We start from the raw sequence: 26,007 nt of genomic DNA, 5'->3' as shown, positions 1-26,007 counted from the left end.
GAAAGCAAATGGAAGCCGCCTGGTTGTGTGATATGAAAAATCACTGAAGATACATTCTAATCTTCTAATTTCCCTAAATATCCGTTGCCATGGTTTTACCATCCTCCAATTTTTAGAATTACACATTAATACAATGGAACTCTTGCTCTCGTGTTCAACTGCCTTCTCAGTATCTCCTTTGAATGTGTCACAGACATGTCAAACTCAAACTGTGTAAAACGGAGTTGCTGGTCTTTCCCCTCAAACTTTTTCTTTTCTTTACCTTTCTTTTCTTTCTTTTTTAGGGAGGGGTAGAGGGAGAGAGAGCATCTCAAGTAGGCTTCAAACCCGGTGCTGAACCAGCGCAGAACCCAATGCAGAGCTCATTCTCGCAACGCTGAGATCATGACCCGAACCCTGAGCTGAAACCAAGAGTTGGACGCCTAACCAACTGAGCCACCCGGGTGCTCCCTGTTCAAACCTTTTATGACCACGTCTTAAATAATGGCGACCCGTTACTCTAGTGGCCCAAGTCAAAATATGGTGTTATTTTTATTTTCTTTTGTTTTCTCACACCTGACATGTATTGAATGAGAAGGTCGAATCTCCCTCCCCCATACACACTGCTATAATCCAGTGCAAGCTGCAACCATCATCTTGCATGGACTCTTGCACTACTTGAACTGGTCTCCAAGCAGGTCTCTACTCCTGTTACAGACATACAGATGGACATACATTATATACGCATACATATAGAACTATACTTTATAAATATATCCATGCATATGGGGGGTGTGTATGAGTGTTTGTGTGTGTACCTCTGTTCCTAGATGGGCACTTCCTGACATAGGCGCCATCATGATCCCATCAAATGCAGTCAGATGACATCCATCATTGCTTAAAACTCCCTGGTGTCTTCTCATCTCATTCAGAGTAATGAGACTTTGCCTCCTGGCCCTGCCTTGACTCTTGTTCTCCTACTACTCGTCGATTACTTGCCATACTCCAACCACGCTAGATTTGTCGCTGTTTTCTGAATGCACCTGGCAAGAGCTCTGCTCTCAGGACTTAGTACTTGCTATTTCCTTTGCCTGGAACATTCTCTCCCCAGATATTCACTGCCTGATCTTAAGCAGTGAATCCTCCTCTGAAACACCTCCTACTTCAATTTAGTGTTTCCTTTTTCTGTGTGTTTTGCTCCAGAAAACTGTGACTTCCTGACGCAGTGCTATTCAGTGTAAACTTTCTGCAGTGATAGAATAGGTGACCGCCGAGCAATGAAAGTGTGACCAGTGAGATTGAAAAAAAAAAAAAAAGGGCATTTATTTATTTATTTTTTTTTTAATTTTTTTTTTTTTTAAAGATTTTATTTATTTATTTGACAGAGAGAAATCACAAGTAGGCAGAGAGGCAGGCAGAGAGAGAGGAGGAAGCAGGCTCCCTGCTGAGCAGAAAGCCCGATGCGGGGCTTGAACCCAGGACCTGGGATCATGACCTGAGCCGAAGGCAGCAGCTTAACCCACTGAGCCACCCAGGCGCCCCAAAAAAGGGCATTTAATTTAATCTTATTTTTATTAATTTGTTTTAATTTTTAAAACGTGTTTCTATTCATTTAGTTTTATTAATTAGTTTTAATTAAATTTGAATTGAAATGGGCATTTGTTGCTAGTTCTACTATACTAGAGAGCACAGTTCATCTAGAATCCATTGTTTGGGGTTTGGTGACAAAGGGATCAAGATTCCTTTTGAGGACATTAATATACAACCAACCCCTCCCGTGCCCCTACCAGCACCACTGGTTGAAAGACCACCTTCCCTTCACTATAAATCAATGCAAACTTTGCAGTAAGTCAACTATCCATACATGAGGAAAATCTGTTTATAGACTCTCTATTGTGTTCCAGAGATGTATTTATTTCTCCTTACGCCAATCACACACTGTTTCACTTAGCCTGTCAGTATAATGTCTTTATAGCTATTAGAGTTGAGTCCTTCAACTTTATTCTCCAAGATTGATTTGGTTCTTCCTGTCCCTTCAAATTTGCTGATAAATTTAAGAACTTCCTTGCCAGTTTTCACCAAAACAGTTACATCAACCAACAAATAAACACCTCACTGGAATTTTAATTAAGACTTGTATTAAATCAATACCTACATGGGAAGAATTAATATTTACACCATACTGAGTTTTCTAATCAATAGGATTTTTATATTTCCTCATTTATTCAGAATTTTAATTTATCTCGAGCATTTTATGCTTTTCTATGTAGAAGTCATGCATACCTTTTGTTAGATTTATTACCATGTATTTGAGATTTTTTTATGTGATTGAAAATAAAATTTTCTAAAACTTCATTTTGTTTACTGCTGGTATGCAGAAATGAAATGAAGTTAATTTTTATATGAATTTGATATCCAGTAATCATCCTAAATTTTATAGTTTATCTACAGATATATGTATATGGAGATACACACACACACACACACACACACACACACATATATATACACACTAATATATAACCTAGTCATAGACTAAGAATGAGAACCAATAGATAACTTCGTCATACACAAGTAATGATAATCTTAGTTCTACCCTTCCAGTACTTACATCTTCCCTTTCTTTCTCTTGTTTTATTGCACTGGCAAGGACCTCCAATATAATGGTGAACAGAGTGATAACAGCAGACATCCTTGTGTTAATGCTCGTAACAAGGGTAAAGCTTTCACTGTTTTACCATAAAGTGTGATAGGTGCTGTAAGCTTTTTGTTAGTACTCTTTAACAAAGTAAGGAAATTTCCTTCTATTGGTAATTTATTGAGTTTTCATCTTTTCTTTTATCATGAATGGATGTTGAATTTAACCAAATACATTTTCCACAACTATTAACTTCTATTTAAATTTATATAAGTAAAGAATTCAAGAACACAAGTCATGTGTACCTACATTTAAAAAGTAAATATTTTTCAAAGCTTTCATATGTATCAGTCTACTAAAAGAAATAAGGTCTATCCTTTTTGTTTAGGGACTTAATAAGATACATATATTATGAGATGTTCTACACAGATACCAGATTCATTGAAAATAATGAAACATTTCTAAATCATTACCATTAAACTATTTTTTAAAAGTTTAAACTATTTTTAAAAAGTTTTTATTAAGTTCTTCCACTGAACAATATATATTTTAATCAAGTTGAAAAGTAGGTCAACTTTCTACTGGTCTCATTTTAAATTTGTGTGTTTAAAGCATTCATGCAAATTTAACTATTAAAGGAAAGTTGATTAACTCACCAGTCATATTGCAATATAGAAGAAAGGGCTCCAGGGGACCGCTTCCATCTGAATCTATATAGTAAAACCCTGAAGTATTTCCTCTGTGCTTATAGGCTTCACATGACTGCTCATAGATAGCTGTAAGAAAAAAAAATGGATCTTCACAAATGGAATAGCATAAAATGAGTCTCTTAAATTTTAATTTGGACACAAAATACAGTAAGTTTTGAAATTTAGTATGTATATTACTGACCAGGAAAAAAGTTAAAACATATTTTAAAACAAAACTCATTCTTTTTTTAAAAAAATTAATATGGATGAAAGGTCACATAGAAAAAGGCAAAATGAGGTTGAATTCTGTGGCATTTCTTTTTGTAACAGAACATGAGATTAATTAGTCAAAATAGAAATTGATTTTTACATTAGGTAAAACAACAAAAGAGAAGGTATGTGTCTTAAATGTCAAAATGGTTCTAAATATAATATAACATCCATTTTGGACATCCATCCTAATGGGTCTTTTGACATCCACTTTGGAATTTCTAATTTTAGTGACCCCTTGTAATAATCTCACATCTGAAACACAACAGTATAATCTCCTTAATCTGCTTTTATCCAATAATTATATAATAGAAAAATTTTAAATAATGTAACTACTCTTTCTCATATAAAATTATCTATAGATAAATCTTTTAAAAAATGACTGACAAAGCTCATCAATAATTTTAAAAGTCATTTATGAAAGAAACTTTCTCTAATGCCCTGTAATGAGAATTTAATATAATTAAAATTGGAAGCAGAAAAAGTATTTATATGAAATATGCCCTCAAGTGGTCTCAATGTGTTTTGGTCCATAATTGGATGTTTTTGATTATATAATTATACATTTTCCATGTACAAGGTTTGATATTAACAACTGTATATGATGTACATGTCTCATTGGGCACTTTGCCAAATGCACTGATAATTTCCATCAAGCTTTTTATTTTATGAAATGAGAAATAAGTTACACCCTGAGTGTCTTTCCTTGATCTAGTCCAAATTTTTGAAAATTATATTAATGACTTTTTAGGCAATGTAACTAATTTGCTCAGTGTTATAGAAATTTCAGATATTCATACAAATTTATTTCTCTACTCTTCCATAGTCCGATGATTTTATTTTCTTCCTATTATATATGGTATAGACAAAAATATAAGCATGGATTGTTTTAGAGTCACTTTTATATTTTGTGCAGTGAAATGGGCATTAAAAATGGTTAGTTTACTCACTTCTATATGCACATATTTATGTTCATAAATTCTTTGAAAGACGTTGGCAGGAGAGACTCATGATTTGAGAGTCAGGGCTGGTATTAGAAAGGACACGTGATTGCATGAGGGTAATTAGGAGTACATTTGCTTTGTGTGTATTGCTTGACTCCTTATAACATGACTGTTTATCACATACGACTTATATCAAACTTTTGAAGACTCCTTCTCTGCCCCTTCCTCTATGTACTTATGCTAACAATAGTAAAGGCTTCACTCTAACCAGGTTTGTCATCCTGGCCCCTTTCTCAGAATGGTTATTGGCCAAAACCCTTCAGCCATTTGAACTATCTGCTCAAGAACACAGTCAGTTAACACAACAGTTAGATCAAACTGTGGCCACAGATGAAAACATCTTATCTATCATCCACTTGTTTTCCTTAGAATTGTTTGTGTGCATATTTAGATTCAGTCCTTGATAACAATTACAAATACATAGTTAAAACACATTCAATTAGCTCTTTGTTTTAAGTTAGTTACTACAATTAGGATGAGGGCAGATATAAGAAAGTAAAACAGATGGCTGGCTAGGTGACCTGGATCAAGTAACCTGCTTCTGGTCACAGCGAGGTGTGGCTTTAGCAATAGCCAGCATCCTTCATGACACTGTGACAGAGAAAATGATGCTATGGAATGACTCTGGCTGTAATGGTACAGGCATGAGGGGTGAAACCAGGAGCTCCTCCTGCTCACACCCTTGCCAGCCCCGAATCAGGACCTCTGAGGGTCCCTTCCAGAATGTCCACGGCTGGGAGCCCAGGATTCCAGTCTCAACCCTAGTAAAGTAGCACACAGTGAAAAGAAGAGGAATGGGGAGTCTGACGACTTTGCCCATAACACCCTTCCCTGAAGTTGAAGCTACAGGACAGAGTAGAAGGAGTTAGGTTGCTTGGCAAGGTCAGGAATGATATGAAAAAACAGGAAAGAAAAATGATGATCTGACCATCATTCATACTGAAAAAGTGGACAGGAGTCTTACAACACATGCAAACATTTCATCAGAAAAATTGCATGGTTTATAATGTAGGAAGAGTGTTTTTTGTGATCCCAGGCTCTGGAGCATAATTGCAAGTATTTACATCCTCACTATGCCTCAACTATTTAAGGAGACTGGGGCAAGGGGACTGATCTCTCTCCGTTACTTCATGAGTCAACTGGGGATAATACTAGTACCCACCCACTACGGTGGTCATCAGAATTCAAGAAGGTGGGACATATAAAACACTAGATCACTGGCTGGCATTTACAATACACTCAATAAAATGAACTATTTAATGATTAACATCATTATCTGCCATCCTTATTTCATTATCCTCATAAATGGGGTCGCAAGGGAATTGAAGGATTACATAGTCTGCATTGTTTACGTTTATCCTCAGCCGCCTCTTGTTTTCTGCACATACTTCCCCTTTGCCAGCTCTCCTACTCTTTCCTATCCTGTTTTAGGTTATCTATTTCTATGAGCTACTTTGACAACTTCTGGAAAAGAGGTGTGGATTTCAAATAAACTAGAAAGCAGCTGGATGCTGAACTTTGGGGTTGTGCGTCCCAATACGTGGACGTAGATGCACCCAGCCATGCAAAGGGAAATGAACAAAGAAACCAGAACAGAGGCAAGAAGCAGCAGGTGTGCTCGGCTTACAGTTGTGGCAGGTAGCTCCTGTGTAGCCAGTGTTTGTACAGTTGCAGTGAAAGGTGCTCCACGACTGGGAACATTCACCACCGTGTTCACAATAGTTGGGCAAACACCTAGGAAAAGTTGCAGATACAATCACTATTTTTCATTCTGAGCCATCATAAAATATTGATCACTTATACACGCTCAAGTGAGAGGAGAATGCCAACAGTAACAGAAAGGGTAAATTTAACATGACTCATGGTTATTCAGTCTGTCGTTAAGTGGTTTAATCACAGAACAAAACCGTTGATCGATAAGTTCATCAGATTTCAACCAATTCCCACGTAGTTGTGACTGCTTAATTTTCAACATGTCCTACTATATCAGAGTCCTTTCTTTTTCGTAAGCGACAAAACACTAATTCAATATGTTGTCACAAATATCAATAGCTCACATAAAACAACAACACTTAATCATATTGATTTCCTACACTGAATATTTAAAAGAAGAAGAAATAAAGAGAGAAGAAAAGAAGGAAGTAGGAAAGAAGGGCATCTTTATTCACTTTTTGAGTGAAGACCTCCAGGAATGTTGAAGGTGCGTTGGATAGACACATGAATTCCAAGCAGTGTTAAGGTGCTCCAGGGTGGTAAGCAGAACTCAAAGGGGCTCCCAGGATATTTTAACTTTTCAAGAGAAATACAGGCATACTCGATATCTGCCCAAGACCGCACAACTTCGTAATTCGAGGTAATTCAATTTCAACATTAGAACGTAATACTTTCCTTTTAATGATGCCCTATCTTTAAAAAGCTGGATTTTCAGTAGTTGATTTAAAAAACAAAACAAAACAGTACTGCCTAAAATCAGTGTTGAATAAAAATGAGCGTGGCAGTGTCTGACCTAATTCCAAGCTTTTGAAAAGTTGTGCAGTACTCAACAGGTAAATATGTAATTATGAAGTAGTTGTGTTTAATTCAAGATAAAATTAAACTATTTTCAAATTACATAAATACTATATGTAATATATACTGACTTTTACAATTATATGGATTATATTATATGTATTATATGTCGGTATATATGTGTGTGTGTGTCTGTGTGTGTGTATATATATATATATATATAGAGAGAGAGAGAGAAATATATATGTTTCACAGGGTTACTAAATTTTAGGGCATAAATAAGTTGTTTGGACCTAAACTACTTTTTAAATGAAAGTGTTAGTTATATTTTGGGCTTGGAACACTACAAGAAAAACACTGAAATACACAGGGTCTGTGGACAACAAAGCTTGGGAGCTTCTGCTATCAACATGAACAACCCTGATCAGATTATTAATGCTTTTAGAATGCAGAGTAAAAGATATATTGAGACCAAAGCCTGAAAGCTCTCTTTTTCCTCAGAACAAAGAAATAAACTGCCAAGCCTGTCAAGAGCGCATTCGTACTGGGGTTTCTACCACCTCTGTTACTAAAAAACTAAGGATGGGAAACTTCATGTTTCACTGATAGGATTTCTCCAATTTTAACTGAAAGTAATGTGTTTGATTTTTCCTGATTATAAAAAATAGATATCCACTGTACAAAAATCAAATGATCCAGGAAACAATAGGGAAGAAATATAGTTTATAACCCTATATACAAAAATCACCACTATAAACCTATATACATTCATTTGCGTGTGAGGTTGTATTTATAACTATAATTGTATGTTATTTTACAACCTTTTTTTAAGGATTCACAAATAAGTAATGGGCATCTTTCATTGCCAACTAAGTTTACATATATTTTAGCATTTTTATAGATTCAGAGGAATCCATTTGAAGAATGTTTCAGGACGTATTTAATTTTTGAAGCATTTCAAGCCAATAACAATCTAAAAGAAAGAGGGAGATTAAAACAATAATAATCCTAGTTGGTGATCAGAAAAATAAAGGACAAAGCAGGCTATTCTTTACAGACCTCAGCCATTTTTTAAAAGGGAGCAGATATATGCGTCTATACCTATGATCCCAAAGAATGAATAATTAGTCTGATAAACGTGCTGTTTCTATTTGATTTGCTGCTGCTGAAAGATACTGCCTTCATTTTCCCTGATTCTTGTTAGACTTGACTTTTCACATTTTTTAATTACGGTGTGAAGCCTAGATTGTGGATGTTATTTAAATTCACCATATAGGGGCGCCTGGGCGGCTCAGTGGGTTAAAGCCTCTGCCTTCGGCTCAGGTCATGGTCCCAGGGTCCTGGGATCAAGCCCCGTATCAGCTCTCCGCTCAGCGGGGAGCCTGCTTCCTCCTCTCACTCTGCCTACCTCTCTGCCTACTTGTGATCTCTGTCTGTCAAATAAATAAATAAATCTTAAAACAAAATACATTCACCATATATTAGCTCTGTTTGACAACTAGTAACCTACGGCAAATTACATTGTATAGTGAAGTACTGATTTTCATTCAATGTCTAAACAATTTGCACTTTTCTCCTCACTAGTTACGCCAATACAAAGTGAAACAACCCATCAACCCATTCTCTTTAGCCTCCAACACTTTCCCGTAGACATTTCCATCATTACTTTCATTGCTCATAATTTACATGGGGACACAGGATATGGACAGCAGCTCCCTTGGTGGTTCTATCCTCACCTCCACCAAGGGACTGACTGCCCTCAGCCCTCCACTACCCCCAACCCAGATTTCTGGCGTAGAGCCACACCCCTGCATGTCCACAGAGGACAAACAGAGGGCTTCTAGATGAGTGTGTGTGGGTGACTCCATAAGGAAGATGTGAGTGTGTAAGGGGTGTGGGAATGATCTTGTAAGTATGTGCATGTGTGTGAGTGTGCATATGTATGGATTAATGAGTGAGGAGGGACGAGAATGTGTGTATAAAGAGTGTATGTGTAAGGTTTGTGTGTGGTAAAGAGCTTTGGGGTGTGTGAGTGAGCACACGAGTGTGTACATACACATGAAGGCGTGTGCAATGGCTATTCATCTATGTGTGTACAGAGTGTGTGCGAATGACTGTGTAAGTGTGTGAGCATTTGTGTAAATATATGTACACCTTTATGAGTAGGCGTGATCTAAAAGTTACAGTAAAAAGAGCTACACTGTCAGTTCCTGTCAGATTTTTAAGTATGTTTTTAATGTTCTTGTGTTTTTATTTGCAATTTATTAAACCATTAAATTATGTGTTTACTATACATAGATTAATAGTAACCACAATAAATGTGAACGTGTCCCCTGGGGGCTATGCAGCTCAGCAGGCAGACACTTCCGTGGGACCTTCCCGGCCCTGGGGCACTGAGATTTGGTGTGGGCTCTGCTTCTGAGCCATGTCCTCTCGGCCAACTTCCTCTCTATGTGCATCGGCTTCCATATTTGTTAGAAACAAATACTACTAGGAACAAAGCCCGTGAGTTTTCGTGAGGATTACTTTAAGTACATATTAATTAATTTAAAATTCATTTCAGGGAGGGCCCCTCTATCTGCTAAATGGGACGCTGCCCAACTCATAAATCATTTAATAAACCAATTAGATCTTTAAAGTTTAAAAAATTAATCAATAAAATCCATTTTAGAACCCAGTCCTTGCACGCAGTCTCTCACACACATGTAGACACTCACAAGCTCACTCACATATCTAAAAGCACCTTATATACTCACATAAGTCCTCACACACACCCTCTCGCAACTTGTCACACACTAACTCATACAAACACACACACACAACCATGCTATCCCAACACACGCACACACTTGTGGGTCATTCACACACGCATTCCCAGGCTTCTTGCACACTCACATCATCCTTACACAGAGTTGTTCAAACTTAAATACTAATTCATGTTAAGTGCTTAGAATACACCCGGGTAAACAGATTTTTAAAAAGACATTATTTAATAATGCTTGGAAGCTACGTCAATAGGTATAGCACATAAGACCAAAATAAAGAATATATATTTTCTTCTGAATATAAGAGGATGCATTTAGAGATACTTTTGGAAATTCAAAAGGTAAACAAATGCCAAAATTACTTTGATTTTTGCTATTGTTTTTAGGGTTACTAGGGTGACCATTAGTCATAAGTTTCTCTTAAATAAATAAATCATGTATAGCCAAGATCTATCTGTAATTTGCTTACTATTTCTGTTTTTCAGATGTGGAACTAAAACTATACATTCTCCTGTGTGTATACATTCTACTGTGCTGTATCACAATCCTCTATTTTATAAGTGTGTATCTCCCCTAGATTACTTGTATAAGGGGGCAGCTTCAGAGAAATCCCCATTGGAGAAGTGTGGATCAACTTGTACCGAGAGAACTGTCGGCAGTCTGAGATGGTCAACATGACTATCACTAATATTGTGGATGACTGAACTTGCCCCTGGGGACCTAATGACTGTTAGCCACTGAGAAGAGAGCCTGCCTTGAGAGAGCCGGCTCAGGGAGCCTTGCCACATGCCCTTTCCCAAACTGGGATTAAGGTTCTAGAGCTGGTGTGGATGTAACTTTGAAGAAGGTCACTGTCCGTTAGTCCCCAAATCGAGCCAATTGAGGTTTATAGTCTAAATCCTTCCTTTACATATCATCTTTCATTGTAGAAAGATTATTTTTATCTACAAATCGGGTTAAATAAACAAATGCGTATTCATAAAAAGGAAAGTAAGGCCTTCTAATCCTTTGCTAAATGAGATTAAAATTACTTTTTCCTACACACAACACAGTATCTATTAGTGTTCAAAATAGGATCCCCAGGCACTGACAGACTAATGGTCTATCAGATATAATATATATAATATATAATATTACATATAATAGATGTGTGTTTATATTGGTAAAATGTCTCATACAAATAAAAAGTTATTTTTACAGCTCAGAATTTATATTCATTCAAAATATATACTGAGCACTACTACAGGGTAGGGGTTAAGTCTGTCACAACATTGCTTAAATTTTTATCTATAATGGCTATGACACTCCATTGAACTCAAGAATTAAAATTAACACCCTTGATATTAAAGCATGACTGGCAAGATTACTTGGCTAATATGCCCATGCCTAAAAACACTTTTCTAATTATTAACTATCAATTATTATTTTAAATGTCACTTGTCCTCTACAACTAACTTCCAAATCTTGCATTATCATGCCCTGTACTGGACTTCTGATAGAAACTACTGGGTCATCCTTACACCTTGATCAATACTACAGCTCCAGACTTTTCCAGAGGAGAGGCTCTTTTTATTTTCCCTGCAGAGAAGATAGTAATGGGTTGTTAAAGGTACACATTAGGAGCACAGCAACCCGTTAAATTGCTATGCTTCTGAAAATATTACTCAGCTGTCAGAGAAGCAAAAGACACTTTGATAACTGGCTCCATCCATCTCTGACTTATTGGTACGTGGTGACCAATACTACGGTTAGACTGTACTAATTTACTGCGTTTAATGATATATTTTTGATACATTTACACCCATCTAAAATTATAACAACATCAACATTACCTTTCGTAAGTTGATAGCATATGTACGTATCAATAACATGGTCACGTCTTCCATCTAAATTTTATCCCTGGAAATATGAAGCATAAAACTAAAAGTGTATTTTTTTCTTTTTTAAAGATTTTATTTATTATTTATTTGACAGAGAGAGAGAGAGACAAATCACAAGTAGGCAGCGAGGCAGGCAGACGGGGAGGAGGAAGCAGGTTCCCTGCAGAGCAGAGAGCCCGATGCGGGGCTCGATCCCAGGACCCTGGGATCATGACCTGAGCTGAAGGCAGAGGCTTTAACCCACTGAGCCACCCAGGCGCCCCTTCTTTTCTTTTCTTAAAGCATCTTATTTCTAATGTGAATGTCATCCATTTCCCGTGGAACAGATGATGGCAGAAAAGAGAAGTTTAAGAACATATTCATTTTAAATATAAATTTTAATATGCTGTCAAAAGTCTGAAAATGGACAGGTCAAGGTAAAGAAATGAGATTGCCCTTACCTGTCTGTGATTCCACAGGAGTCTATCTGAAGGTCACTGAAGTTTCCAACGGACCCCTGCTGAACTGAAATCAGATCTACCACCTTGTTACCGATAGAAATGAGTCTCATACACCCCTGAAATCCACCCACTGGATTTTTACATTTGGATCCGAAGCTGTTGTCAGGGCAACCTGACCAAAACAAAACAAGACAAAGTAAGTCAGGATATATCATAATGAATCAGGATTCAGTATCACAGATGACTTCATTAGGAAAAAAGAAAAGAAAGAGGTACTTGGTTAATTTCTCAAAATTAAAAGTGGGAAGAAGAGCACCTCGTAGTCAACATTAGCGTGATCTAAATGACATACTGCAGTTCATACGAAGTATTTCTCTTTATTACCATAAGGTTTGCATGAGATATATAATTATATCTCATTATATTTATAAATAATTATAAATATGACAATTATTATAATATTATTTCATGTGAACCCTATGGTAATAAAGAGAAATACTTTGTATTAATAATATATATAATAATTATGTTATAATTATATATCCTATATATTATCATTATATAAATGACATATTAAACACAGGAAATCTTTTGGGATGCAAAAAAGGGAATAAAGATCGAAAATGTGCACTTCAGATAAGAAAAGATAAATCAGTAACAGAGAAATACCTTGTTATTTAAAGCTAACTATTTGGGAAAGGAGCTGTGTTGACTTGGAATAAAATTACCAACGATTTAATTAAATATTTTCATATGCATACAAGAGCCATACACACATGCATTTTAATAAATCATAATGACTTAATGTCAAAAACATTTCACTGTGGTTTTATTTATTCTTTGCCTCATAAAAGAATGTTCCATTTATATTGATTTTTTCCTAACACTTATCTAAGACCTGTTTCTAATTATTTCAGTAATAAAGAACTATATTATTAACCATTATTCTCTGGGGTTTAATGACATTCTAAGTGTTTCTCTAGCCAAGTGAAATAAATAATTTTATGGAGTATGAACACATATATTATACTTATGTATTTTTCATTAATCTTTCTCTGCTGTTATGGTTGTCAAGCACTATTACAGTTTGAAGAATAAGAAATGAATCAGCAACTTCCTAATTCCTACGCAATCCACATTCTTTTTCTTCCACCTATACAATCCACACTCTTCCCTAATTATAACTATTGTGACTGACAATACTTCTCCTTAATGCTTGCTTTCCTAAAAAAAACACATTAACATGGTAAGTAAAGGCCAGGATTCATACTTAAAATGGTTATCAGGTACATTGGAATATCATATTTTAACCAAGGGAGACTTCGAAGTTTCAAATTTGATATATCAAGAAAAGGTGATGAGAGCTCTTGGAGTATCAATCTACTGTACATGGTATGACACACATTTTCAGTGCTTAAAATTCTTCTGTGGTGTAGGATATGGTTATCATAACCTCGATATGTTTTCTAGATGACTTATTAACCAATTAAGAATGTTAAAGTAAAAACTGAGAGGATAATAGTTCAGTAACGTTTGGGGGCGACTACAATATGCCAGGAATATAAACAGCTCTGCTAATCTCCTTTCCTCCAGGTAGTGTTTCCTGACACATTTCAAACCATTTCAGAATAAAATAAATTGTGCAATGTGCCTGTAGGGAATAAAACTAAGCAAATGCAGTGACAAAGAAAGATTACGGAACTTTACAGAAAGCACATCGTCATACCATTAGACACTTCATATTCCCACCTACAATGTTTAATAAGCAAGAGATTTTAGGAATAAAGAAGGGTTCAAGCCAGGTTCGTCTCATTAGTCTACGATAACAGGCAACCACAAGTTAATAGATTGCAATGGCAGAGAGAAGTTCAGCACTGAAGCCATTCGAGATGGAAGTTCTAAAACATGAAGATTTCTGGGGAATACTTAATGCTGAGTTAATGGATGGATCCATTACTGGAGGCAGTCAGCATGTGAAGCACCTCTAAGGATGACATAAATTATCACTCGGTGTCACCGCACCAGAAGTAAGATGTCGGCTTGACTTCATGGATGGAGAATGTTTGCTTTGCCCAAGTGGAGGTGTGAGAATTCTGCACAAGGTCTAGTGCCTCTGGTCTGCGCTGCCCAGGGTGTTATCAACAGCACAAAGATCACACGGGGGAATACTGCTGGAATTAGGTGTTTACCTGCCCACAATCTGGAGAACACATTCTTAAAATTTAGAATTTATAAATGACACAAGCTGAGTACCATGCACCACAATGCAGTCCGAGGTTTTGAAAAGCCCTCAGCTGGAGGGAGAAGCTGCTTTTGGAAAACGATGGATGGATAATGGAGGATGACATGGCGTACGTGGACTGCTGTGATTTCTGAACAGCCCCCTCCACCAACATGACTATCACTATGAAGTCTGGCCTAGAACACAGGGACAATGCAGGTTGGTGGAAGAGACTGAAGCCAGGTTACGCCAACTATAGGCTGATAAGATCACTGGAAAGCAGCAGCTGAATTGAGAGAGTTGGGGAAAAGAAGTGAAGGGAAGTATCTCAAAACATTGGATATTTATTTACTTGAAGATAAACCAGCTGAAGAACTAAAAACTTAAGAAGAACCTTCCACCTAGATAATATGGATCCTAGTACTAGAGGAGGCTCTCATGCACACAGAGCAGAAGGTCTTCTAGGGCCAACAGCTGTGACAGTTTTCCTTGGGACTCACAGCATCCAGCGATAAAACTGGAAAGAGTTGGTCATCCCACTCTCCTCCAGTCTACTCCCCGAATCAGAATTGCCAGCCCAAAGCCCTAAGTGGGCTTCCAGAAGGATGGACCTCTTCTACCAGTCTCTGGACCACAAGTCCAGGAAGAGAAGAAAGGAGTAGGGCAGGAGAAGGCCTCCTGCTTTCTTTTGCCTCGTGTTCCCACCCTGGAAATGTTAGGTTGCCCTAGAATGTGCAGGGCGTGTGCTCTTTGATCAGTAGAATCTCATGTCCAAAATGTTCAACTAAAGAACACCAATTGAGATGATTGATTAAACAGAGATACCTAAGTAAACCTGGGATGGCGATTTCTTTTTTTTTAAGTCCTTACAGAAGCTTCCACAGTATATTGGTTAGGAACTCAGAGACACCTTAATAGATGCCAAATTATAAAGAACAGGAGAGGGAGAATAAACCCCAAATTCAAGACAGTGTTTACTTGGGGAGATGAAGAGATAGGACCCTGGAGGGGCAAATGAATGTTGATAATACTATATTTCTAGGCTGGGAAATACACATGTAGATATGCATAGTATTCTAATTAGTACCCTTTAAAAGGCACATAATGTAAGAGGTAAACTTCCAAGGACACCGGGTACAGGGAATATGGGAACTCTCGATCTTTGCAACTTTTTCATAAGTGTAAAACTATTCGAAGATTAAAAGTTTATTTAGATAAAATAGTGTGTATCATTTGTACCATAATAAAAACAAGCAAAACTACAGTGTGCACATATGATACATTTCACCATAAAATATAACAGAATGAATAACAGCAATAAACATTTTCTGCAAAAAATGGGTAGGCATCGTTAAATATGAACACGAGGGATGCGAAATACTTTAAGAACGAGGATTCTATTTCCTTGATTTATACTTTTATCCAGTCTATTCATTTTATCTAGTCTTTTTTCTTCACATTTAACAATATGCCTGTTTTTAAAACCTTTTAGTGCTTCTAAATCTTTTCCTTTGAAGTGAAAGCTCTTAATTTGCTCCCCATATCTTACCATTTATTAAAGGAATGCATTCCTATGGATTGCCATAAAATCAACCACCTATTCCATGAGGTTTAATAAACAACTCGGTTCGGAAATGAACAAACCTCAGGAAAGGAGGCGACTACATCTTTGAACGTCTTGCCGCTGTGCTGCCATTCACAGCAACGGATTTGGCAGGGGTTTCCTTTGTTCCTTTTTTTTTTTTTTTTAATAAAGAAACTGTTTATTTTCCCTCGACCTCATTTCCATTTTGCTTGCCTGTGTGGAAGAGCAGCTCGAGACGCCTCAGGTGTCGTTCCCACGCGTTCAGTGGCCGGAGCCGCAGGGCCGCAGCCCAGTGCTCAGGGTGCGGCTGGGCGCTCCCGCCTTCAGCAGGAAACGGGCACGGAGGGCGCCTGCCCGCGGTCAGAGCCGCCTGCGACGTCAGGCCGAGGCTGAGCTGCGGCGGGCTCAGGAGCTGGAGCGGTCCACCCAGCCCTCCTTGGTCACCGCCTTTTCAGGCGCCGTGCGCGCTGGCTAGTCAAGCCCGCGGCAACTCTGGAGGAGAAGGAACCACGCACGCCTCGCCCGGGTGGTCACGGGAAATGGGGCCACGCATGCGCACAACACCCCCGGCCAGCATCCGCCACCTCGGACCCACGGAGAGAGCTCCCATGTTCTTGCACGGGATAGAGCTGTCCACAGAGCACGGAAGAGAGCCCTGTGCTCCACAGAACGGTGGCGGGCAGGTGAACGCCCCTGTGAGAGGCTGGTGGTCAGCCCGGGGATAGGTCACCACTAGCAGTCTAGCTCCCAGAAGGCTGCCTCCCTTTGGTTAGTGGACGTTCCAGGAGTGAAGGGGACGGGAGTAGGAGTTGTCCCAGTGACAGCAGCAGATTTCAGCCCAGAGCGCTGGCCAGGATTCCTGGATGAGAGGACACTGACATCAGCCACGTGTTCAACGGCAGGAGTGGCAGGAGCTGCCCGCAGAAGCTTCTCCCAGTTCCTCCTCAGAGTCATGAGGTGGCCTCCATCACCCCTCCTTCTGCAGATGGACTGTTGTTCCATTTGGAAGTCAGGGTTGGTGCCACCCAAGTGGGTTCCTGCTGCGAGGACTTTGAGGACATCCTCCTCCCTCATTTGCAGGACATCGAGGGCTCCAGACATCAGTTACGACATGGACCCCTCCCTGGGTAGCCCAGAAAGTGTTTGTTTGTTCTTAGTATTGGATGACTAATGCACCGTCTGTGTGCTTACTCTCAATTCTTAGAAGAAATCTGTATTGTACTGATGAATAATAAAGATTGGGCTACTGCCACCAAATTCAAAAGTGATTCTACACAGAGGTGACTATTAAAATTCAAAATAACAGCAATAAGAAACCCACCAAATCATGATTAGAAATAAGTCTTACTACTACCAGTTTTACAACTTTGCCTTTCTAATGGCAAATCACATTTTATTTTAATTTTCCAGTGGTAAAGATTTATTTCCATTTCCAAGGTTTTCTTTTCCACGCTTTTAGTTCAATCAAACATCCAGGGCAGGTAAATGCTTCATTTGTTTTTGTTCTGTTGGAGAGATGGCCTGGTGTTGAAGGTTGATGCCCTAATTTCATCAAATGTATCAGTGCATTATTACTGAGCAATGAACAGAGGTTTCTATGGCTAATTAGGTTAGATTATTTGCCATTGGCATAATATTGCCTTTCTGCATTGGGCAGTAGGAAAGCAATAAGGATGCTCCAGAGGAGCTAAGAGCCATGTGCAGGAAAATACTGCAATAAATCAGCCCATAAAATCTGAAAAAACCATATAAGAACCATTTAACACTAGGAAAATATAACAAAGTTGGAAAGTAAGTATGGAAGAGGGTTGTCTATTTGCAATCATTCTCATTGTCAAAATTGTAAACATAAGTAGATCCGCCTCTAAGAAATGCATCTTAGGTCATAATTGGTCATCTTGATTCACTCAACATTTCCACATTCAAAGAAAGTGAGAAATTATTCCATACTATTGAATTGGTTAAAACATGATGACATCTCCAAGACAAAGGAAGGAGTAATTGCAAATATGGGTCAATTGCCCGTATGGCCTGACTGCTTCTCTTACCTCCGAAATAATAGGTACCACCTGAATAAATCTGCTCGGGCCCCAGGGAAGAAGTGGCAGAGGCCACTTGGCCATCTACGGCCACACTCAAGTGATTCCGTTTGGCAGATAAAGAGATGGAATGCCACTGCCCGTCATTTAATCCAACACCTGGGGGAGACAAAACCAGTTACAAGAGATCTCTCTCAACAGTGAACAGTATAAGCAGTTAGTCAGAAACAAAGTACACATCGCCCGTAGCACTCAGTATATTAATAAAAGGATACAGAAAGACAGGAAAAGGAGGCAAGTGGGTATCCTCTTGTGGAAAATGGTGTGTTATTCCTTTCTTAGGGCCTCAATAAAAAGCACAGAATCCCCAACTTTGGGCAAAGTCCTAAGTGGTTAAAAATCTTTCAATTATTTGGCATGGACAGTTTTTAGCTTCCATCATGTAATTTATCTTTTACAGGGAGGGCTTTAGGAAAAGCATATTTTCCAGAATTCTAGGTTAGACCCAATAAAATGATGTATCTGCTTTTTTACATTTTGTGTAGTCATCTTTTATAATATTATATATTTAGCAACATATATCAAGTCAATCATTACAAAAAATTACTGTAATGAATATTGAAGAATTTCCCATATAATATGAACTTAAAAATTAAAGCAGTGTGTGAAACCACATTTACATAGTCGATCCTCATGGTGTATAGATTCCATATTTGCAAATTCACATACTCACCATAATTTATTTTTAACCCCAAAATCAATACTCAGGGCATCTTTGGAATCAATCACTAAAACGCACAGAGCAGTGAATAAATTGAGTTGACCGACACATGTGTTTCCAGAGGAGGTTAAACAAGCAAACGCTTGTTAGGGCTCTCATAGGTAAGCACATTTCCCACATTTTTGGGCTTTTGGTTAGTGATTTTGCCATTTAAAAGACCCCAGGCGTAGTGATGAAGTACCGTCTGGTGTTTCTAAATGCAAGAAGGCTGTAATGGTGCCTCTCAGAGAAAATACACACGTTAAATGAACTTCATTCAGGCATTAGTTATAGTGCAGCTGGTCACGAGTTCAATGTTAATGGATCAACAATACATATCAAATAAGGTAACTTGACACAATCACATAGAGAGCAAGGTTATATATTGACTGGTTAACAAAAATGTTGTGATCAGAAGGTCACAGGAACCTAACCCTATAACTCCCCTAGGAGTGGTAACCATTCAATACCATTCAATATTTGCTAATTCAATGTTCACGATGACTTTACACAACATAACTAATGCAAATAGTGAGAATCAACTATATATATACAAATCTAATGATAGTCCTACATTTTTGTATAAATATGGGGAAGAGCTGAAAGGAAATATCCCTGTACAGAAACAGTAATTTTGCATAATGGAAAATTGTGGTTTTTATTCACTTTTATATTTTCCCTGGATTTTTCAAGATTCTATAACCAAAAATTGCATTAATCAAAAATCAAAGTATTCTCTTCACCTCTAAAAAACAATCTCCCATCCCTCCCCTGGCAGCTCTAGTTCGATGAACCCATGAGATGGTTTAGCCCTTTCCTTCTTAAAGGGAATTAAGTCTACAAAGGCTCTGTGTTTGAGTATCAGCAGACAGGTGGAAGCTAAGCATCTCTATTGTGGATTTACCAGTAAGGTTTATATCCATTGAATACCCAATGCTCTCTGATTTTGTGTATCAAATTAGTAAACTAAAATAAATATTAAATATTTAATAAATATTAAACCTAAAGGTCATGGCCTCTTTTCTGATATTATGTACAATGTACAATTTCTTTACTTCCCCAGCCATTTTTGACCACGGGCTTTCAGACAGAAAATGCGTAGAAGCTCTCTTATGCGATTAAGCTCTTTGCTCTGGATTTATTTAGTATAACGCAAATTCCATCCTGGGCACTGAAGCTCATTTTTATACTACATCCAGGAAGCAAAAAAGATTTGCAAAGACCCAACTGGCTCGGTTTGTGAAAGATAATGAGAAAGACCTGAAAACTGAAAAATGAAAAATGTAGGTTAGATACTTTTAGACACATTTTCTAAGAGTGCGCTCTGGAAATAGACGACTGAAGAGTTACGTAATCCCTGACGGTATGAGATCGGACTAAAATAGATCAAATGCCCCAGATTTGTCATCTAGAGCTTCCTTTAAGAGGATACATTTAGAGTGAAAGTCCTTGTACTGAGCTTTGCATCACATGCAAAGACACCTCCCACCTTCCCAAAGACACCTCCCACCTTCCCTCCGCCACCATGCACGGCCACGGCCTCCTATTGGCTCTCTTGAAGACTGGACACGCCTGTAAACATCACTTTGCTTCTGTTATCTTATCTTAGGCTTTTTACCGGTCCAGGACCAAGCTTCTCAAACTGCGTGTGTTGATAAACTTTCTTTCCTGGCCTAGAGCAGACTGATAATTTCATAAAATTGAGAGCAAGTTAGTTAGTAAAAATTAAAGAAGACCAAAAATACAAGCTCAGCGTCCATGTGTTTGGATGGCACGGCAAGATCTTATTGCTCTGACAGGTTCTTAGAACTTAACGCCGAGTTTTATGCTCCTCTTGGAAACAAATATTTCACTGAATGGGTGTTAGTGCGGGGACCAAACTTTGAGTAGCTGTGCTCCGGGTATCTGCTGGGTGATGCAGACTGCGGGGTTAAAGTCAAAGCTCGGGAATTTCTTCCGTCAATACAGAAGGCAGTTTAGATTAAGACCAAAAGACTGCTAGGACAGCAGCTCTGGCTCTGTCATCTGACCCAGTGAAGTCACCCACCTCACCAGCTAGCACGTAGTGAAGTTGTGCACTGTTTGTAGGGGAGCCACTGGAAAGCTCTTCCCAAGCCTCCTTTACAACAGACACCACTGACTTCTGAGAGGGAGGCTTGTTACCCATCAGTGGGTTTTATTATGTAAATGAAACCATGAAAAGTCGCACAAGTTTCTTTCTCTTAACATGACATAATAAAAGGGTCATTTTAAAATTAGGTTCTGTTTTTTTTTTAAGTGTACAACTCCTTCCCGCTTTTAGGTCTGATGAGAGGGAACCCCTTAAAAGACCACATCGCTGTGAAAGAAGGGAAGGAGAAGAATCACAGAATTTGTACTTTTTCTTGTTTGTAATGTTAGGTAAGTAAATGCTAATTCGAGGACTGCTCCCACCCCTCCTAAGTTTTGAATCTGGGGGAGGGGCCTGTTGTGTGTATAATAAAAAAAAATAACAGTTTTTATGGATTTCATAAAAAGTACTGTGTGCTTTACATGCATTGTACATTTAATCTTCAACACTGCTAGTATTATGCTCATTTTAAATATGGGGAAAATGAGGCTCAAGTAAGAACAAATTATCCACGGTACTGTCCAGCTGGTAAGCTGATTCCAAAACCCATACTCTTCTCTGCCTGCAGGACAAGCAGTCCCTTTATTTTTTTGCTCTTATAAATAATTAAATTTGAGAAAGTGAAAAGCAGCCCCCAAATAGTGAGGAAGTAGCCTGGCATTCTGAACAAAGCCTTGGTGGTATGGGACTTTGGTAGGCACACCGGGCTAGGCCTTGGTGTTCTCCCACTGAGCACAATCTCATAGAAACCAACATTAATCAAGGCAACTCTGTGATGACAATGCAATTGGACCAAAAAAAAAAAAAAAAAAAAAGAAAAGAAAGAAAAGAAAAGAAAAAGGAAAAGAAAAGAAAGAAAGTCAAGATGACTTTATAATCTTGTGTAAGCCCAGACAATAACAGGCTACTGAGAAAACCACAAAAATACCAAACTTCATCTTCTGGATAATATGAATGACAACCGATTTTATTTATTTATTTTTATACCAATTACCAATTACAGCTTTGGCCTTATTTCATTCCTCCATCCTAGAGAAGATTTATAAAGACACCTCATCACACAGTTGCTAAGCCTCACTTCCTAGCAGCATTTAATCCAGAGGAATTTTCCATTTCCTTGAAATCTCCCCGCAAATAAGCTAACAACCCAAAATCTTCCAATAAATCATTCTTAACACCCTATATTAAGACACGCCCATGGCTCCCCAGGGTGTGTGTTCTCCTTGCCACGATAATCAATAAACCCAACTCATTCAATTACAGGTACATTCACTTTGGACTTTTGGTGGAAAGCATTGACAGCTCTAAATGGAATAATGAAAGAATAGAAAAATAAATAGAAGTGTTGGCAATTATATGTAGCAGGGGAGAACACGACTGTTTACCAGAACTCTCTTCCTCTCTTTCCTTTTCCCTTCCTCTCCCCATCCTCCTCCTTTCTCTCTCTCTCTTCCTCCCTCTCTTTTTCTCCCCTAATTAGGTCCAACCACATAAACACACAAAATACAGAAGGAGGAAAATGACTTACATCTGTCCTTGTACACAATCTTCTGGTACCAACCCTAAATTGCTACAAAGAAACTGTGACAGCTTAGCCACCATCACTGTCTCACAAGACTGTGATGGGCATCCATGAAATAAGATTTTATTAAAAAAAAAAAGCCCGCTGTACAGGGTAGGTTCTTTGCAAAGGTGCAAAGGTGGTAATACGTAGGCTCTTGCTCAAGGAGCAACTTAAAGGTTTTTCTTGTTCTTAAATATCTTTAAGTGCTCTGAAACAGTGTCAGAAATTCCTGTATCCATTAACTATAGTCACTAACCAGAACTAAAGTTCCAGACAACCAGATGGCTCTTGTCAAGATGGAAATAGGGAGATCACTGGTGCCAATCACTTCAGAAGAAAGAGGGAGTTTCCGGGAGTGACAGGTTTACAATCTGAAAGGTAGGGATATGCTAACAATGAAAGGGAAGAAGGTGGGATAAAACAAGGCTTCTCCTGGGTTAGGCAAATCAAGAAGGCTGCTCTTCTGCCAGGGCCACAAGAATCGAAGGTCTAGTAAATGAAAAATGCCAGAAATATCTCTTATTCTGCAACCCCACATCGCCAGGCCTTGCGCATAAGAGCAAGAAGCCGGTTTATAGGCCTGATTTTCATAGGCAAAAGCAGAAGCAGAAATGCTAAACCATAGCAGAAATCTCAAATCCTACAATAATGAGTTTGCTTTAAATAGGAAAATATAAGCACGCTGTTTGTTGGGTCCTTGATGCCGTCTGAACGATTTTTGTTTTGACATCTATAAAAGCGACAAATACTGGAAATATTTTGTGTCATGAAGAATTCTGTAATACTGCTAATATCTTTCATTATTCAGACTAGTATCTTTAATATTTCAAAAACTATACAGGCTGACGCAGTGTTTTCAAAGAATTCCAAGTGACAATCTGCCAAACTGTGTATCACATTAAAAATTTATCCTGCTAATTCAAAGATTGGACAATTCTGTTCTTTCTCAACACAATTTCATTTTTATTCCACTGCAAAAGATAGAAAAATTATGATCTTTTAAAACATGTAAGATTAGTGATCTGTATCTTCAGGAGCTAAGAAAAACTGAGCCACCCTTACAGAATGCAAAGCTTTGACATAATATACAAATCCGTCAATAAATATTTGATTCCCTTTAAGCAGTCATTATAATACATTCTGACAAAGGACTTAATTCTTGAACATTGTACATGTGAAAGCCTTCCCCCAGAAGAAAACCAATGACCCACCCACCCAGTACCATTTACACACTATATTTTCAAGTGCAAAAGGTGCTTGCCTCACTGAAATTGGCCAAAATTAATATTTTTCAAGAAACTGGAAGAATGGGAGTGGGAGAGTTGGTAAGTCAAGGCCTACTTGTATAATCTGAAGTATAACGATTTTTCCTAACTTGGCATTCATCCATAGTCAAGACTCCTTGTTATTAAGCTATGGAAACAGTCACACTGAGTCCTCTGATGCCATAATGGGTTATATTATATATGAATTTAAACATTAATTTAGAGATTTTTAAATCATTCAGAGTATTCTATACAGACCTATGCCTAGTAATTTAATAAATATTCCTGCCTGTAATGTGTTTAGAAACGGACTGACTTCATGGGGCGCACTATAGTAACACTGTACTGAAGCAGTTTCTTTAAGATTTTGAAAGAAGGCTATGAATATAACCACTTCTTACGATGTCAAATAAATCACAATAAACTACACATTAATGACAAGCTTACAGTTTTAGGCCCTCATTTTAGGGAGCCTATTAATTATTCATATGGCACTGATTAATTTATTTCCTTTTGTCAAGCGTGCAAATCTACCACATTTTCAGCATTACATTAAAAAGTCACAACATAGTGGCTGTTAAAAATTATAATTAATATTGAACTTTCAGCTCCCACATTTAAACTGCAGTGATATGCTGAACAACAAAAAGATACATAAAGACTATGCATTTATGCATCCATTTGTATACTTGTTCTTCCTATATTTAGTTTCTGACTGTAATCTACCTGGTTTTTCCTCTCTCAGTCATATGTATTAATTTGGTCATAGTTAATATAAAGGAGTACTACAATGGCATCTTTGATTTTTTTTTTAAGATCATTTATTGAACTGATGTAGCAATTTACCCCAATGTGACCTCTAGTTGCTTGGCTTGGGTGTTATTCCACATATATGAAAATGTGATGGAGATCCCTTGTCAAGAACTATATAATTTTAATGAAGAGACAAAAATATCCCTCACCCAAAGCACTGACCTAAATTAGACATTAATTTTCCAGATACTCATACAGTCTCCTTAATTATATTACTTCAAATCATTGTGATACCGTATTGCCTGGAAGTGGAGAGAATCCTATTTGGTGCCCAAATGGAGAACTTCACATGAATCTTTCCATCCTCCCCAAATCTATCCAACTCTGTACAGCATACATCAGCAAATGAAGTCACATCACACACAAATCTAGAAATAGAGATCCAGATCCAAGAAAGACCTCTCGCTTTCACTCACAGAGCAGATAAGGCTAATAGCTGTGTTAGACAGAGCCTACTCTTCCATGAAGATGCCCAGTAAACTTTTGGGTCCATTTCAAAGTCCTTCACATTTTTTCCCAAAATACTTTTCCTCAGAATATAGTCACTTATCTGGAGTGGGCAAGAGAAGAGGGTCATGAAAGGACACTTCTATTCCCCTGTAACTATCGTTTGGTTAATAAAAACTGCTAGTGTCGAAGCCATATTTAAAAGGAAATTGGAATCAAGGTCCTGTAAGGCAGAGCACTGATAATCTTATTAACTCAAGTATTCATTTATTAAACAAATACTGATTTTTGGTTATGCATAAAATCTTATGGAAAAGGGACCGAGAGATAATGAAATCTTTCAAACCCATATGCTTTGCCTGCAGGAACACACTTATTACCTGCTGTGATGTCACTGGGTAATTTTCCTGGCTGGTAGAGATTCAGCCTAAGTTTTCCATCATTAAGAAAGAGGAGGAGACCCCCTGAAACCAGGTGAAGTTCGCTGAATAGCAGAAGTCCTGCCTTATTCCAGGTTCGAATTTGAAACATGGCCGAAAGCTCGTCCTCCCTGGAAAAGCCTGGCAGGGCTAAGTAACTCTTGGGGCTGAGAAAAGTCACAGGCACAGACTGTGATTGTGAACAGGAAAACGACACATTGCCCTGGGAAGAAAGCAAAAGAAAAAGCTTTAAGAATGGCTCACATCATTTTACTAATAGAAATGGGAGTATTCACAAAGGCTGTTTATCGATCTCAAATTATCCTTGGTTTAAAACAACAACAAATTGCTAACAACATGAAGATTCAAATCCTTGCCGTATAGCTGAAAGATTCTTCATCTCCTGTGATAGGATGGTCAGGCAAATCTTTCCCTGGGTTCTTGGTAAAATCCGTTTTCCCCCAGCTCTCAGCTTCTATAAAGGCATCTAACTCAATGCCACTGAAGTCAATAAAATTTATTTAAGCCAATTTTTGTTTTTTATCTTTCCTTGGCTTTCCATTCCCTGGGCTCTGGGTGAAATCCTTTTCTCCTTCATCCTTTGATGCCTT

General features: G+C 38.0%; 1 protein-coding gene across 6 annotated transcripts in view; it reads right to left on the bottom strand.

Moving 5' to 3' along the window:
- The window catches only part of LOC111152888 (contactin associated protein like 4), a 240,396-nt gene that overhangs the window by 64,649 nt on the left and 149,740 nt on the right, over window positions 1-26,007 (bottom strand). For 5 of the 6 annotated variants that reach the window (XM_022511606.1, XM_022511608.1, XM_022511611.1 and 2 more), the window contains 5 exons: window positions 25,358-25,619; window positions 18,028-18,177; window positions 12,174-12,345; window positions 6,208-6,314; window positions 3,274-3,393 (listed from right to left, as the gene is read on the bottom strand). In XM_022511606.1, the coding sequence (XP_022367314.1) occupies window positions 3,274-3,393; window positions 6,208-6,314; window positions 12,174-12,345; window positions 18,028-18,177; window positions 25,358-25,619 (811 nt within the window). The remainder of the gene's footprint in view (window positions 1-3,273; window positions 3,394-6,207; window positions 6,315-12,173; window positions 12,346-18,027; window positions 18,178-25,357; window positions 25,620-26,007) is intronic. The other variant, XM_022511610.1, reaches the window with a different exon arrangement.

The sequence above is a fragment of the Enhydra lutris genome, unplaced genomic scaffold (genome assembly GCF_002288905.1).
Source record: "Enhydra lutris kenyoni isolate GAN:26980312 unplaced genomic scaffold, ASM228890v2 scaffoldscaffold30, whole genome shotgun sequence".
Taxonomy (NCBI): domain Eukaryota; kingdom Metazoa; phylum Chordata; class Mammalia; order Carnivora; family Mustelidae; genus Enhydra; species Enhydra lutris.
The sequence above is the reverse complement of the archived record's forward strand: the minus strand, read 5'-3'. Positions and strand labels throughout refer to the sequence as shown.